Below are 17602 nucleotides of genomic sequence, written 5' to 3'. Positions count from 1 at the left end.
CACCGCCACAATGAACAGTACTGCCGAGCCACCTACCTATATCGATCACCTTTGTGGTAATATTGTGTGACATAAACACTATATTGCAAAAAGTATTGGGACGCCTGCCTTTACACGCACATGAACTTTAATAGCATCCCAGACTTAGTCTGTAGGGTTCAGTATTGAGTTTGTCCACCCTTTGCAGCTATAACTCTTCTGGGAAGCCTGTCCACAAGGTTTAGGAGTGTGTCTATGGGAATGTTTGACCATTCTTCCAGAAGTGCATTTGTGAGGTCAGGCACTGATGTTGGACAAGAAGGCCTGGCTCCCAGTCTCTGCAATAATTCTTCCCAAAGGTGTTCTATCAGGTTGTGGTCAGGACGTTGCTTTGTGCATTGGTGCGCACTCATGTTGGAACAGGAAGGGGCCATCCCCAAATTGTTCCCACAAAGTTGAGAGCATAAAATTGTCCAAAATGTCTTGGTATGCTGACGCCATAATAGTTCCCTTCACTGGAACTAAGGGGCCAAGTCCAACCCCTGAAAAACGACCCCACACTAGGGATGAGCTTCGAGTTCGAGTTGAACTCATGTTCGACTCGAACATTGCCTGTTCGCCGAACAGCGAAAAATGTGTTCGCGGGAAATTCGAAAAGCCTCGGAACACCCTGTACAAGTCTATGGGAGAAATCTAAAGTGCTAATTTTAAAGGCTAATATGCAAGTTATTGTCATAAAAAGTGTCTGGGGACCCGGGTCCTGCCCCAGGGGACATGTATCAATGCAAAAAAAAGTTTTAAAAATGGCAGTTTTTTTGGGAGCAGTGATTTTAATAATGCTTAAAGTGAAACAATAAAAGTGTAATATTCCTTTAAATTTTGTATCTGGGGGGTGTGTATAGTATGCCTGTGAAGGGGCGCATGTTTCCCATGCTTAGAACTGTCCCCGCACAAAGTGTCATTTCTGCAGGAAAAAAAGTCATTTAAAAGCACTCGTGGCTATAATGAATTTTCGGCTCCCCGTAATACAGACAACAGTCATTGAAAGTCATTGATTAAAAAAAAAAATGTGTGGGGTTCCCCCCAATTCAATTACCGCGCCCTTCAGGTCTGGTATGGAGATTAAGGGGAACCCCGCGTCAAATAAAAAAAAAATGACGTGAGGTTCCCCCCAAATATCCATACCAGACCCTTCAGGTTTGGTATGGATTTTAAGGGGAACTCCACGCTAAAAATTAAAAAAAATGGTGTGGAGTTCCCCCCAAAAATCCATACCAGACCCTTTATCCGAGCATGCAACCTGGCAGGCTGCATGCCCGAACCGTACCAGGCCACATGCCCTCAACATTGGGAGGATGCTTTGGGGGTCTGTGACTCATCCCTTGTCCCCATCAACACACAGACAGACAGACGCAGGTTTCCGTTACATCAGAGGGGGCGTGGCCACACGCACATCACTGGGGATGCCCGGGTTTGCCCTTGCGTCAGAGGGGGGCAGGGTCAGGTGACAGGTGGCCTCGTCCTCCTCAGCTAAGACCTGTCAAGCTGCTGGAGACAGGATGCGTTGTGCTGGACCATCGAGAGAGATTACCCATCGCTGGACCATCGGGAGAGATCACCCATCGCTGGACCCCAGAGAAGAGATCACCCATCGCTGGATACCAAGAGTGGATTACCACCACTTGAATCCTTTTTTATTTTTAATAAAGGACTTATCCCAACGGTGTGTGTGTGTGTTTTTTAACACGTTTTTACACTTTCTGTGTGAAATGGTAGGGTTACAATGTACCAGTTACCATTTCAAACAGCGGGGGGGGGGGGGGTGGTATCTAGGGGTCCCTTTGTTAAAGGGGGCTTCCAGATTCTGATAAGTCCCCCGCCCGCAGACCTCCACAACTACCGGCCAGGGTTATGGGGATGAGGCCCTTGTCCCCATCAGCATGGGGACATGGTGCTTTGAGGGGTCACAGACCCCAAAAGCATCCTCCCAATGTTGAGGGCATGCGGCCTGGTACGGTTCAGGAGGGGGGGCACTCTCTCATCCCCCCTCTTTTCCTGCGGCCTGCCAGGTTGCGTGCTCGGATAAAGGGTCAGGTATGGATTTTTGGGGGGAACCCCACGTCATTTTTTTTTTTATTTGACCTGGCGTTCCCGTTAATATCCATACAAGACCTGAAGGGCCTGGTAATTGAATTTGGGGGGGAACTCCATGCATTTTTTTTTTATCAATGACTTTTAATGACTGTTCTCTGTATTATGGGGAACTGACAATTCATTATAGCTGCAAGTGCTTTTAAATGACTTTTTTTCCTGCAGAAATTACACTTTGTGCAGGGACAGTTCTAAGCACGGGAAACATGCACCCCTTTACAGGCATACTATACACACCCCCCAGGTACGAAATTTAAAGAAATATTACACTTTTATTGTTTCACTTTAAGCATTATTAAAATCACTGCTCCTGAAAAAACTGCCATTTTTTTGCATTGATACATGTCCCCTGGGGCAGGACCCAGGTCCCCAAACACTTTTTAGGACAATAACTTACATATTAGCACTTTTGATTTTTAACATTTGAGTCCTATAGACTTTAATAGGGTTCCAAAGTTCACACGAAGTTTAGGTCTGTTTGCAGTTTCTGGTGCGAACCGAACCGAGGGGTGTTCGGCTTATCCTTAGCCCACACCATAATCCCCCCTCCAACAAATGATTTGGACCAGTGCACAAAGCAAGATCCTTAAAGACAGGGATGAGTGAGTTTGGGGTGGAGGAACTTGACTGGCCTGCACAGAATCCTGACCTCCAACTGATAGAACACCTTTGGGATGAATTAGATTGGAGACTGTGAGCCAGGCCTTCTTGTCAACATCAGTGCCTGACCTCACAAATCCGCTTCTGGAAGAATGGTCATGCATTCCCATATACACACTCCTAAACCTTGTAGATAACCTTCCCAGAAGAGTTGAAGCTGTTATAGCTGCAAAGGGTGGGCCAACTCAATATTGAACCCTACGGACTAAGACTGGGATGCCATTAAAGTTCATATGATGACGTCCCAATACTTTTGGAAATATAGTGTGTGTGTATATATATATATATATATATACACACACACACACACTATATTTCCAAAAGTATTGGGACGTCTGCACATGAACTTTAATGGCATCCCAGTCTTAGCCCGTAGGGTTCAATATTGAGTTGGCCCACCCTTTGCAGCTATAACAGCTTCAACTCTTCTGGGAAGGTTATCTACAAGGTTTAGGAGTGTGTATATGGGAATGCTTGACCATTCTTCCAGAACCATTCTTCCAGAAGCGGATTTGTGAGGTCAGGCACTGATGTTGACAAGAAGGCCTGGCCTATATATATATATATATATATATATATATATATATATATATATATATATATATATATACATACATTATATCTATAGCTATATATATATATATATATTGTAGCCGTCCCTGTTAGTAGTAGACAATGATTATCACTAGCAGCAAGAATCTTGAAGGCTGGTTGTACCCAAGTTGTTTGATCGATTAACTTGGTACATGCAGGGAGCAGGCAAGGGAAGCTGTCCAGTGATTAGGACAGTGATTACTGCTAAAGGCTAAAGCAGCCACTTGTGATATTCGGAAGCGAATCCGACAGGTGGATTGTACCCAAGTTAATCACCAATCAACTTTGTACATTCAGCGAGCCCATTAATGGTTCGAATCTCGGACGGTTCCTGTTGTACTGGCCGAGATTCGAACTGTGTATGGCCACCTTAGTAAATCTCCCCCATACTGTAGTTTGTATGCGTGTTGTGTATTGGAGAGTTGTTAAATGCCATATTAAATTAAAAATGTTATCAGTATGAAACATTTGTTCTAATATCTTCTTAATGAACAATAGTAAAGACTCCGATTACAAAAGACTCTTATTTCTGAACAGTGGAAGGCTTTTTAATGTAAGGAGATTAAGGGGAACCCTGCGTCAAATAAAAAAAAAATGACGTGAGGTTCCCCCCAAATATCCATACCAGACCCTTCAGGTCTGGTATGGATTTTAAGGGGAACTCCACGCTAAAAATTAAAAAAAATGGTGTGGAGTTCCCCCCAAAAATCCATACCAGACCCTTTATCCGAGCATGCAACCTGGCAGGCTGCATGCCCGAACCGTACCAGGCCACATGCCCTCAACATTGGGAGGATGCTTTGGGGGTCTGTGACTCATCCCTTGTCCCCATCAACACACAGACAGACAGACGCAGGTTTCCGTTACATCAGAGGGGGCGTGGCCACACGCACATCACTGGGGATGCCCGGGTTTGCCCTTGCATCAGAGGGGGGCAGGGTCAGGTGACAGGTGGCCTCGTCCTCCTCAGCTAAGACCTGTCAAGCTACTGGAGACAGGATGCGTTGTGCTGGACCATCGAGAGAGATTACCCATCGCTGGACCATTGGGAGAGATCACCCATCGCTGGACCCCAGAGAAGAGATCACCCATCGCTGGATACCAAGAGTGGATTACCACCACTTGAATCTTTTTTTATTTTTATTTATTTGTGTGTGTGTGTTTTTTCCTGTTGTACTGGCCGAGATTCGAACTGTGTATGGCCACCTTAGTAAATCTCCCCCATACGGTAGTTTGTATGCGTGTTGTGTATTGGAGAGTTGTTAAATGCCATATTAAATTAAAAATGTTATCAGTATGAAACATTTGTTCTAATATCTTCTTAATGAACAATAGTAAAGACTCCGATTACAAAAGACTCTTATTTCCGAGCAGTGGAAGGCTTTTTAATGTAACAAGTGTTTTCTAGTTTGTAAAAAAAAAAAAATCTCTAACATTTTTTTTTCAAATTCACATTTTGTAAAGTACTCCCTCTGCTCCTAGCCAGATATTCTTAAAGCTTTGAGGATTGCATTCCATCCATTGCTCTGATGATATGCCATTCTCCTTTTCTGCTTTTGCATGCTTTGTTTACTTGGAAAGGGATATAATTGGCCACTCTGGATGTGAAGCTCAAAAATAATTAAAAAGTAAATAGAAATAAAAAAATAAAAACTTTCGCTGATTAAACACAAATACAGGTACAGCTGGTGTTCCTAGATTGTTTTCTGTTTAAAAGGTCTATGATATAAGGAACTTGAGACCCTACTGCCCCCTAGTGGTTGTTTTAAGAATGACATCGGCATGTAAAGTCTGTTTCCCCAACACTAAAAATAATCCTGTGACTGATTTGCAATGTTTTAAAAAAATATATTTTGACTGTCCTCAACACATACTTGTGTGACTCACCAAACAATGCTCTCATGTCTGTCTTCCAATGGATCTGTATGTGACATAAGAGCCAGGACATGCCTGTCAAGCAGTTAGAATATTTCTTATGTTGGCAGATTTTGCTACTTTTATTTATAGAGTGGATTTTAAGGGAGAACGTTAATCCATGTATTCTGTTTGTATAATTCCCTTGCTAAGATAATTGTTGGAAGCAGCGAGGACAAGGTGCACCCTTGCAGTCATTAGAGCCATTTAATTCAGCACCTTGGACAGCAGCTGCTGTCATTGGGATCCGTTGATAGCTACAGTCAGCACCAAGGATAGCTCCCTGTGTTCTCTGCGCATGTTCCAGATCAATAGACAGGCTATCGGGCTCTATGACGAGGGATCAGTGTGAAATATAAGTTGGAGGCATGCACAACTCAGGACCTGTATGCACAGAGCTGTACAGATTCATGCAGCTCTGTACCTGCACTGCTGAGCTCTACAAGGGTACGCACTAGCTTTCTGAAGGCTGCAGCAGCTCTTATCCTGTAGGAGTATTTGAAGCTCAGAGAACCAGGGATCTTCTAACTCTACTAAGAAGGGAGCATAGAACAGACTGACTTCTCAGCATCTCCAAGCTTCCTGTGCACCTCTTTGTATGGCATTTAAAACTAACTGATTTCTATTAAATGTATCAATTTGATCTTGGCTTCAGCTACAGGCAGTGGTGTCCATATACTTTGATTTTGACTTCACCTAGAAGCAGTGGTCTCCAGATACTTTGATTTTGACTTCACCTACAAGCAGTGGTCTCCATATACTTTGATTTTGACTTCACCTACAAGCAGTGGTCTCCAAATACTTTGACTTCACCTAGAAGCAGTGGTCTCCAGATACTTTGATTTTGACCTCACTTACAAACAGTGGTCACCAGATACTTTGATTTTGGAAGATGGTTGCAGTGCAATGGACTGTCTGGAGCTTATAGAAGCTGGGGATTTTGGAAAGTAGATACTTCTGATTTATTGAAACTTTTTTATCCAAGCAGTGATCAAAAGCACAATAAGAAGCTTGGATCTTCAGCCCGCAGAAGTAGGGAATGTAAAACGACCTTATGCCAGTCTTATGCACCCTGCATTGGATCCATTGCTTATAGGAGCACTGACTGACCTTAAAGGCAAACAATTACTTAGGTGATTCCTGCTGCTTTGATCATCTTGGACGACATTGATGTTACAGAAGCCAGATATATCAACATGAATGGTACAACCTGTCTGGGTGTATTTAGTACTAAAGGACTTTGTTTAGGGGTCATACATCTTTAAGACTGTTGAAGACTGTTGAAGTACAGAGCACATTGGACTGTCTGAAGTCTGCATAACCAAGAGATCTAAAAGCAGGTATCTATAATTCGTTTCAGCTTGGAAGTGAAGAGTATGGGGAAGCAGACTGATCTTTAAAGTAAGTATTTTCCTTTATTTAAGACTGATCCTGTTGGGTTAACTCAAGGGAAATAGCAAGATTTGATATTACATTAATATTGATATAACAACTTCAGTTTGCAATTATTCTGAGTTTACTGACAGTTTGGATCCTCGGGAGTTGATTTACCAAAATTGGAGAGGGCAAAATCTCAGACAGCTGTGCATGCTAGCCAGTCAGCTTCTAACTTCAGTTTGTCCAATTAAGCTTTGACAAAAAAAATCTGGAAGCTGATTGGTTTGCACGCAACTGTTTTAGTAAATCAGTATCTATCTATCTGTCTATCTATCTATCTATCTATCTATCTATATCTGTGTCTATTAATCATTGACTTTCTATTTCTTTCTTTCTATCTATCTATCTATCTATCTATCTATCTATCTATCTATCTATCTATCTATCTATCTATCCTAATATATATCTATCCTAATATCTATCTATCTATCTATCTATCTATCTATCTATCTATCTATCTATCTATCTATCTATCCTAATATCTATCTATCTATCTATCTATCTATCTATCTATCTATCTATCTATATCTGTGTCTATTTATCATTGACTTTCTATTTCTATCTATCTATCTATCTATCTATCTATCTATCTATCTATCTATCTATCTATCTATCTATCCCTCCTAATATCTATCTATCTATCTATCTATCTATCTATCTATCTATCTGTCTGTCTGTCTGTCTGTCTGTCTGTCTGTTTGTCTGTCTATCTATCTATCCATCCCTCATAATATCTATCTATCTATCTATCTATCTATCTATCTATCTATCTATCTATCTATCTATCTATCTATCTATCTATCTAACTATCTATCTATCCATCCCTACTAATATCTATCTATCTATCTATCTATCTATCTATCTATCTATTTCTCTGCTGTATATACCTCTATCTGTGTCATCATGAAAAATGTATTGTTGTTGTTATTCTTATTATACAGGATGTATATAGCACCAAAAGTTTTTGCAATGCTTTACAACATGAGGGAAGACAGTACACTTACAATACAATTCACTACAGGAGGCATCAGAGGGACCTAGTCATTAGAGATTACAATCTAAGAGGGAGGGTCAAGTTATACCAAATGTAATAGCTGTGGGGGATTTAATAAAATAAAATTAAAGTACAGTTGTTAGGTGGAGGCAGGATATACTTCTCTAAAGGAGAGTAGGGTTTTCAGAACTCATCTAAAATTGGAAAGACAGTGGGACAGATTGGGAGAAGGGAGTTCTAGAGGATATGAGAGGCTCAGGAGAAGTCATGAAGGCGAGTGTGGGGGAAGGTGACAAAGGAGCTAGAGGACAGGAGGTCTTGGGAGGAACGAAGAGAACGATTAGGTTGGTATTTTGAGACTAGGTTAATGGTGTAGCTGAGAGCAGAGTTGTGGATGTTTTTGTAAGTTATTGATAGTACCTTGAATTTAATTTGTTGGGTGAGCGGGAGAGGAGTAGCAGAGAAGGGTAGTAGACGCTGAATGGTTGGTAAGGTGGATGAGCCTGGCAGCAGCATTCATGATGGCCTGAAGGGTGGATAGACTATGTAAAGGTGAGCTAATGGGAAGGGAGTTGCAGTAGCCGAGGTGAGAGATGACCAGGTAGTGAACTAAGAGCTTTGTTTTGTCATTGGTTAGGAAGGGACATATTTTGGTGATGTTGCAGAGGTTGAGGCGACAAGCTGTAAGGAGAGTCCAGAATCTAGGGTTACCCCTAGCACCCTGAAGTGCGGGGATGGGTTGATGGTTGTGCCATCGATCTTGACGGAGATGTCAGGGGAGGAGGCATGTGGGGGAAGGAAATATTATGAGCTCGGTTTTGGATAGATTGAGTTGAGGAAGTGGTGTGACATCCAGGCTGATTTGTCTGTTAATTAATTTGTGTTGTTTTAGGAGACTGATGGAGTGAGATGAGGGGTAAAGCGATAGATTTGAGTGTCATTAGCATAGATATAGGGCATGTTAGATTTGAGGGCTTCATTAGTCTCCTTTTTATGGCTTTTATTCTTTATTTTCACCTGTTGATCTGGCCAGTAAGTCTGTTATTTTTCAACTTACTTTAGCAGACCAAGCTGTCCAGCAAAAGTCACAGGGGGTTGAGATAAACCAGTTATCACTGACAGGAATGCTGGAAATGGTCAACTTTTATTCATTTATGTAAAACCTTTATCCCAATAGAAAAAAATGAGTGTTAGCTGGAGTTTGGCTTTAATTTGCAAGTCAAGTCCATCTAAATCTGCTAGTCTAACTCTACCCTCTTCTCAGATTGCCAATGCTGCTGTCTCCATTTCTCTTCCCTCCAGAGTGGAGCCACTATAAGACAGGAATGATATTACTGACCAGATCATCAGGTAAAATTAAACAAAAAGCCAAAAAAAAGTAAAATGAATGCAGCCATCCCATTTAGGTATCGGTAGGCTGCAATATGGTATTTTTTTGTTTTTTTTTATATAGCACAGTGGTTTAGTGGTTAGCACTTCTGATTAGCAGCACTAGGATTACTTTGAATCCTAACCGTGGCACTACTTGCAGAGTTTGCATGCTCTCCCTGTGCCTGCATGGGTTTCCTCCAACATTCAAAGACATGCAGGTAATTTAATTGGCTCCTGTCTAAATTGGCCGTAGTATGTGTATGTGTGAATGTGAGTTAGGGACCTCAGATTGTAAGCTCCTTGAGGGCAGGTACTGATGTGAATGTACAATATATATGTAAATTGATGGTGCTATACAAGGACCTGTAATAAAGATACTGCTTTAAATTGAATACCTTGCAAGTGTTTTACTATCTACATTTCCTCTTTAGACTAATGCTATCTGCTCTGGCTTTTTGACAGTTGCTGAATCCCTCTGAGGAGCCCGAGTTCAATATCATGGCATGGGGTTCAGATGTAACCTCACCTCGTGTTCTTTAATAACCATCATGCAGGAAGCAGAGCAGAGCGATCTTCTGGGGATGTTTCCACTCTACTTTGAGGAGAAGCAGCTTAACAGGACCAATGAGACGCTACAGGACCTCCTGAGAAGTTTCAACTTTGAGAAATCAGACAAAGTAGGAGACAGCTCCGCTATAGTAAGGATTATGATCTCCATAGTGTACTCTGTTGTTTGTGCCCTGGGACTGGTGGGCAATGTGCTGGTACTGTACCTAATGAAGACCAAACAAGGCTGGAAAAAATCCTCCATTAATCTGTTTGTGACCAGCCTTGCAGTGACAGATTTCCAGTTTGTGCTTACTCTGCCTTTCTGGGCTGTAGAGAATGCTTTGGATTTTAGCTGGCTCTTTGGCAAAGCCATGTGTAAAATAGTGTCCTATGTTACTGCCATGAACATGTATGCTAGTGTCTTTTTCCTCACAGCCATGAGTGTGGCCAGATACTACTCAGTGGCTTCTGCCCTTAAGTCTAAACGAAGACCTATAAGCTGCTCTGCCAAGTGGGTAAGTGTCCTTATTTGGGTTTTTGCCATTGTAGCATCTTTGCCGCACGCTATCTTCTCCACCACAGCCACTGTCTCCAGTGAGGTCCTCTGTTTGGTCAAGTTTCCAGTTAACTATGGTAATGCGCAGTTTTGGCTGGGACTCTATCATGCTCAGAAGGTTCTGCTGGGATTTGTCATCCCCTTATTCATCATCACAATTTGTTACCTTCTCTTGGTTCGCTTCATCACTGATAGAAACGTGAGCACCTCGAGCACTAAGAGGAGGTCTAAAGTCACTAAATCTGTGACTATTGTTGTACTATCTTTCTTCTTGTGTTGGCTTCCAAACCAAGCCTTGACGACCTGGGGGATCCTTATCAAACTGAATGTAGTGCAATTTAGCTATGAGTACTTTACCACTCAAGCTTATATTTTTCCCATAACTGTCTGCTTGGCTCACTCAAACAGTTGCCTAAATCCCATTCTGTACTGCTTAATGCGCAGAGAGTTCCGCAAAGCATTAAAAAACCTCTTTTGGAGGATGACCTCCCCTTCTCTGACTAACATGCGACCATTTACAGCCACCACCAAACCAGAGCAAGATGAACAGGGACATGGCATGGTCCCCCTCAATCCTGTAGAGCCTGATGTCATCTGTTACCCCCCTGGAGCTGTCATCTACAATGGCAGGTATGATCTTCTGCCCAACAGTTCAACTGAACAGCGGTACTGACTATGAGCATCAGCTTTGCCAAACTCCCAAGGAGGTTGATCCATGAGGGCTGCTACTCTACGTTCCGTCCTTGTACTGTAGCTGACAATGTACAGTGTATGTAAGATCTCTGAAAATTTATTATAGAACCTATGATTTATATATTTAATATTATTTAAGAGAATTGTTTTATGGATATAAATTTATATGAAATGTAGATATACTATGTTTATAAAGAACATATTATGGACATGTAATTAAAACAAACATTTTTTATATGGTTTTTGGCTATATAAACTTACAGCAAAAAAAGTTGTACATGTAAAGGGAAAGTCTACTCAGTACTGATATTTTAGTTTCTTGTCCATGTGGGTAACCTTCCAGATTTGTACATTTTCCAGGGTTCTCTGTGGTGAGCACTCCCCCAACATAGCCCACCAGCTACAGCAGTTATGAAGAGCCCACATAATCTTCATTCATGCTACTTTTTGAAAGACAGAGTATGGGGCTGTCATACGTGGCTTCTTAAAGGGAACCAGGATACAAGTATGGTTGCCAACTTTTTTTCATAGTTGCAACACTGGAGCCATTATTCTTGCTTTTACTACTTAGCCAATAACCTAGAACAAGTGAGAGTCAAATAGAACTCCTAAAGTGGACATATCATGAGATATATTTTTTCATGTTAAGTGCATGCAGGTTACATAATGTGCAGGTCTTACCTTACAGGTAAATACTCTCCATCCACTTTACTAGCTACACCTTGCTAGTCCCAAGTTGGACCCCCTTTTGCCTTCAGAACTGCACTAATTCTTTGTGGCATAGATATAACAAGGTCTTGGAAACATTCCTCAGAGATTTTGGTCCATAGTGACATGATAGCATCACGCAGTTGCAGCAGATTTGTTGGCTGCACATCCATGATGCGAATATCCCATTCCACCACGTCCCAAAGGTGCTCTATTGAATTTGAGATGTGGTGACTGTGGAGGCCATTGGAGTACAGTGATCTCATTGTTTTCAAGAAACCAGTGGTGAGATTATTTTGGCTCTGTCACATGGTGCATTATCCTGCTGGAAGGATCCATCAGAAGATGGATACACTGTAGTCATTTAAACAATTGTTAATTGGTACCAAGGGGCCCAAAGTGTACATCTCATTTTCTTATCAGAAGGACAATGTCATCTCTCTCCAGGCATTATTCAGGATTTGTATCTACTTCCTGGACTAAGATACTAGATGATCATGTAGATCCTGTGCAGTGCAGTGTTTATAAATACCTGACATGAATCAACCCCTGCTGCATCCTTCCCCTTTGGGACTTATCACAAAGTTACAATGCTGCAAACTGATCACTTTGTCGGTGGAGACTGAGGAAATGCTTCCTCCTGCCTGCAGCAGACTGACCACAGCATCCTTGGCAGCAGACTGACCACAGCATCCTTGGCAAAGTCACTTTCCTGGAGCATATTGTCTGCTTTTTAATAATAAAAGCCTCCTAAAAAAAAAAAAATTATACTATGAAATGATGTCAGGTATTTAGTCACGCAGGCTTGTAAAATTACTGAAAGGACTTCTTGAACCCGAATACTTGTCTTAGGTCAGCAACTCCTTGGTATTTATTTAGTAAAGGTGTAGAGAAAATGCATGCAGCAAAATGACATTGTTTTCATTCATAATACCTAATCATGTGCTGGAGAATATTCTGTGTCTGGCAAAAGACTGAGGCTAATTTCCCAACTATGTATGTTGGGAACATGTGTACTTTTGCATGCTTTCCTAACACACAGAAACACACTGCCATTTTAGCAGATGTATGGCAGTGTCTCTAATCATTAATAGCTCCCCCATGCATCTTCAAACGCATGCATTTTTGTGCACGCCAAACCAAATGGTGCCGCAGCACCAAGCTGTTTGGTATGGCACAATTTTGGAATAAAAAAAAAAATCTAGGTTTCCTTTTCTGCATTTCTCACACATATGGCAGCCCATTGAAATGAATGTGCTGCCCCTACACGTGATGTGCGGGAATGCATTAAAAATGCACTGAACAAAGCATCATTTTGCTACGTGTATCTTCTTTTTTTGTAAATGAAACCAATTACCTAGTTAAACTGTTACTAAACCAGAACAGTAAAATCAGTCTGTATATGCAGTAAAGCATGCATGTTATACTCACCGTGGAACCTAAGGGGTTAATCCTCTGCACTGTGTAAAAAGGGCTGTTTAATCCTGTCTTTTTCTTCCACTGACTCCAAAACAGGTCCAGATTAGGCAGAGTCTGTGGAGTCAGGCTGCACATGCTCAGTTTGGTGTGTATGGCTAGAGAGGTTCTTTTTTTCTTGGGAGGGTGCATGTAATCAACACAGGGCCAATCAGCACTGTCCAGACAGAGGGTCAGGGGTCCTGCTTCCTGATATGACAGCCAGTGAAGTATGAAAACACCTCCTACAGGCCTTAACTAGGTACTGACAGAAATCACAAGACTGCTTTACACTGCTGATGAGTTAAGGTATTAAGCCGTTTATATTTACTAAAACTATTGCATTTCCATGTGCTGTGTACTGTGGGAGACCAAATATAGTGAATGCAGGCTCCTGGGTTTAGTAACACTTTAGGCAAGTAAAAGGAAAAAAGGCACCTTAAATAGAAAATGCAACTCTTATACCATTACCCTGACATGTCCCCTTTAAGAACTGAGTAGTGTAGGGGGGTGTAGAGGTCAATATTTACTATTGGAGTTCCCAAGAAATTCAGATGCCAGATGGTCATAAAAGCCATTGGCATCTGTGGAAAACCGAAGCATCAGTCATGATTGGACTAACCCTTTTCCTAAGCATTTTATTAAATTGTTATAACACATTACACTCAATTTGCAAAGCCAACACACCAGGATAAGGATACAGATTAAAAAAAAAAAAAAGTGACGGTTATTTTCAGTCAATTCCAATGAGATTTGAAAATGACAGTCCCGTGGCTCAAAAAAAAAATTCTTGTGTTGAAGCTTTGTGAATCTTTGACCACAATTAGAATATAATGTGACAATGCACATTTGTTACTGAGCTAAGATTACTGTGTGTTTTTTTTTTTTTTTAAAGTTACTAACGTAAATTCATGATAAGTGCCACAATTGTTTAAATTGATGAAACTAAGATAGGATCTATATAGCAAAAAATGTACAGAAGCAGTAAACAAGGTTGCTGTGTACAGTGACACTTACATACAAGCACATTGAATACGCATTGTCTGGCTGGTTTAGTAAAGGAAAAGAATAGTACAGAAATGTATAGAGTTGCCTTTCACGACTCTGCCTGCACGGCATAAATACAAGGTGAAATTGGGTTGTTAAGGGTTACTGAATCCCATCGCTCTTGTACTGCCTTATGGAGGAGGCTGAGTCCTTCACATGAGCAAGTGCAAACAATCACTTAATGTGCCATCTGCTTGCATTGTAACTTTTACGACCGCAATGGCTATACAACAACCATTTAATGAGACGCTCTCAACTGTTATGGCAGTAACTGCAATGTGTTTTCCTGTTATTTTCTAGTGGGTTTTAGTTTTTAAATAAAGAAAAATATTTTGTTTAATAAATGGAATGCTTTAATAAAAGATAGTTTTCAATTTTGTAGGATACTTTTGAACCTATTTAAAGCTATTCTGTGTCATATAACCAATGTACAGAAAAAAAAATGGTTTTCATGCTGCACTTTTTATAAGTAATGAAAGATAAGTGATGTTTTTGTCCATCTGATAACAAAGTTGGAATGTTGATTAGTGCCCAGGACCTACTACAGGTCTAAGTGACCTATTCCTGGGCATAGAAGGACTTAAGATAGAATTCTGAGTTATATTTAACTTATTATTACTACCTCCAGCCCAGTCTAATTGTGACATTTCTCTCATACATTTTTTTTGCTTACTTAGAACCTCCAAACATTATATGTAAATTATCAATTTTTCTTCATAAATTTTGGCCAAAATCGGTGTATATTATTTGGTCTTTGTGAAAGTTGTAGAGTCTACAAACTATGGTGCCAATCACTGAAAATGTACCGAAGGCCTATCTCATTTCTTGAGACCCTAACAAGCCAGGAAAGAACAAATACCCCCCAAATGACACCTTTTTAGAAAGTAGCCATTTCAAGATATTTAGTAAGAGGCATGGTGAGTTTTTTAAAGTTTTTTTACCAATTTCTTCCCACAATTCTTTGCAGAATGAATATTTTTTTTCACAAAATTGTCATAAAAACAAGTTATTTCTCACACACATCATATGTATACCATAAATTACACCCTAAAATACATTCTTATAGTATGAGTATGACAATACCACACGTGTGAGACTTTTACACAGCCTGGCCACATACAGAGGCCCAACATGTAAGGAGCACCATCAGGCATTCTAGGAGCATAAATTACACATAAAATTTCTAGACTACCTCTTACACTTTTGAAGGCCCTGGAGCACCAGGACAATGGAAATGCCCCAAAAATGACCCCATTTTGGAAAGTAAACATCCCTATGTATATTCTATGAGGCATAATGAGTCTTTTGAACATGTAAGTTTTTCCCACAATTTTTGGAAAATGTGGAAAGAAAATGAAAATGCTTTTTTTTTACACAAAGTTGTCAATTTCTAAGATATTTCTAACACATGGCATGTACATAGAAAAAATGACCCCCCAAAATACATTCCGCTACTTGTCCCAAGTATGGTGATACCACATGTGTGAGACTTTTACACAGCCTGGCCACATACAGAGGCCCAACATGCAGGGAGCGCCGTCAGGTGTTCTAGGGACATACATTTCAAATCTAATTTGACTACCTATTACACTTTTTGAGACACTGATGAGCACTGTAGTGGCATGGATGAGCACTAATGTGGCACGGATGTGGCATTAATGAGAAATGATGTGGCATTGATGAGCACTGATGTGGCATGGATATGAAACAGATGAGCCCTGAAGTGGCACAGATGATCACTGATGTGCAATGAATGTGGCATGGATAAGCACTGATGTGGCATGAATGATCACTGATGTGGCATTAATGTGGCACTGATGACCACTGATGCAGCATGGATGTGGCACAGATGATCACTGTTGTGGCATGGATGAGCACTGTTGTGGCATGGATGAGCACTGTTGTGGCATGGATGTGGCATGGGTGAGCACTGATGTGGCATGGATAATCACTGATGTGGCATGAATGAGTACTGATGTGGCATGGATGTGGCACGGATGAGCACTGATGTGGCATGAATGTGGCACAAATGATCACTGATATGGCACGGATGAGCACTGATGTGGCCAAGGATGGAGCATGGCTGAGCATGAATATGGATGGATGAGCCAGGGATGAATGGATAAGCCAAGGATGGGCACAGATCAGTGCTGTGGACACTTCAGATCCAGCCCACAGCGCTGCTGCACCCAGCTCTCTCCTCTCCTCATACGCCGATTGGCGTGAGGAGAGGGGTGGAGTTGAACCAGACATGCTCCTGTTTGTTTACAAGTGGTTGAGCTGTCATTGGATGGCATGATCACAAGGTAAAGGGCCGCTGTCAATTGGCCCTTTGCCCCGATCTGTGACATATTGGGTCCGAGAGACCCGACGGTCATGGACATTCCCGGGTGCCCGCCCCAGGGGGCACACGGGAGTATAATTCTGGGAGGACATTATATGTATCCAACCTCACTGTAGCGTTTTTTCGGCTATGGCCCGGTCAGTAAGTGGTTAACCACTTAAGGACCGCCCCACGTACAAATTCTGCGGCAGGGCTGCACTTGAGCATAAAATCACGTACCTGTACATGATTTTTCTCTTTGGCTCTGGGGCACGCGCCACCAGAGCACTGCTCCCACTGTGATTGGACACAACGGGAGCCATCACGGCCGCCAGGACCCGGCGATCATTTACAGGAGAGGCAGAACGACAGTAAACAATGTACGCATATTGGGATTTTTTTTACCAAAAATGTAGCAGAATACATATTGGCCTAAATTTATGAAGAAATTTGATTTTACCATTTTGTTATTTTTTGTATTGGATATGTATTATAGCAGAAAGTAAAAAATATTGTTTTTCGAAATTGTCGCCCTTTTTTTGTTTATAACGCAAAAAAAAAAAAACGCAGAGGTGATCAAATACCACCAAAAGAAAGCTCTATTTGTGGGGAAAAAAGGACATCAGTTTTATTTGGGTACAGCGTCGCAGTTGTCAGTTAAAACAAAACAGTGCAAAATGGTCTGGTCAGGAAGGAGGTAAAAACCTTTCGGAGCTGAAGTGGTTGAACCAAAATCAGTTTAATCAAATGCTTTACAAGCCGGTAATTACTTCTGGGATTGGAGTTCGGTACAGACTGTGGCACGAGCCGCCTGTAATAGTGATGGGACCTGCTCTAAAAAATGATGTCATGGTCATGGTTGCAGCTTCAGCCATAATTGTTATATCACTGCTCTTGTGTATATATATATATGTGTGTGTGTGTGTGTGTGTGTGTGTGTGTGTGTATATATATATATGTATGGTGGCCAGGAAGTAGTTAAAAAAGCTTCCTCTCCCATCCTAACACCTATATTAATTAATCTGCGTACGAAAGATCTGTATACTTACGTGTATCTATTTTCAGGCAATTCCAGTTCAGTCACCTGATCCTCTGTGTCAACCAATTAATTTTAATTAATTTGGGATCTCTCTGTGCCCATGAATAGGTCACTTAGACCCCATTCACACCT

At 41.3% G+C, this 17602-nt stretch overlaps 1 protein-coding gene across 1 annotated transcript; it reads left to right on the top strand.

Annotated features, from left to right (window-relative positions):
* The first annotated feature begins 5543 nt into the window (after positions 1 to 5543).
* RXFP3 (relaxin family peptide receptor 3) lies at positions 5544 to 16956 on the top strand. Its single transcript, XM_077462889.1, has 2 exons — positions 5544 to 6699; positions 9563 to 16956. Exon 2 carries the CDS (start codon positions 9604 to 9606, stop codon positions 10876 to 10878), a length of 1275 nt encoding a protein of 424 aa, XP_077319015.1. The 5' UTR covers positions 5544 to 6699; positions 9563 to 9603; the 3' UTR covers positions 10879 to 16956.
* Positions 16957 to 17602: the final 646 nt, after the last annotated feature.

Source organism: Lithobates pipiens, unplaced genomic scaffold, assembly GCF_037356315.1.
Source record: "Lithobates pipiens isolate NorthernLeopardFrog02 unplaced genomic scaffold, aLitPip1_a1.2 Scaffold_3, whole genome shotgun sequence".
Classification (NCBI taxonomy): Eukaryota; Metazoa; Chordata; class Amphibia; order Anura; family Ranidae; genus Lithobates; species Lithobates pipiens.
The sequence above is the reverse complement of the archived record's forward strand: the minus strand, read 5'-3'. Positions and strand labels throughout refer to the sequence as shown.

Bases quoted from the DNA above. Each gene is read 5' to 3' on its own strand.
- RXFP3 (XM_077462889.1), top strand. From the start codon at position 9,604: ATGGGGTTCAGATGTAACCTCACCTCGTGTTCTTTAATAACCATCATG.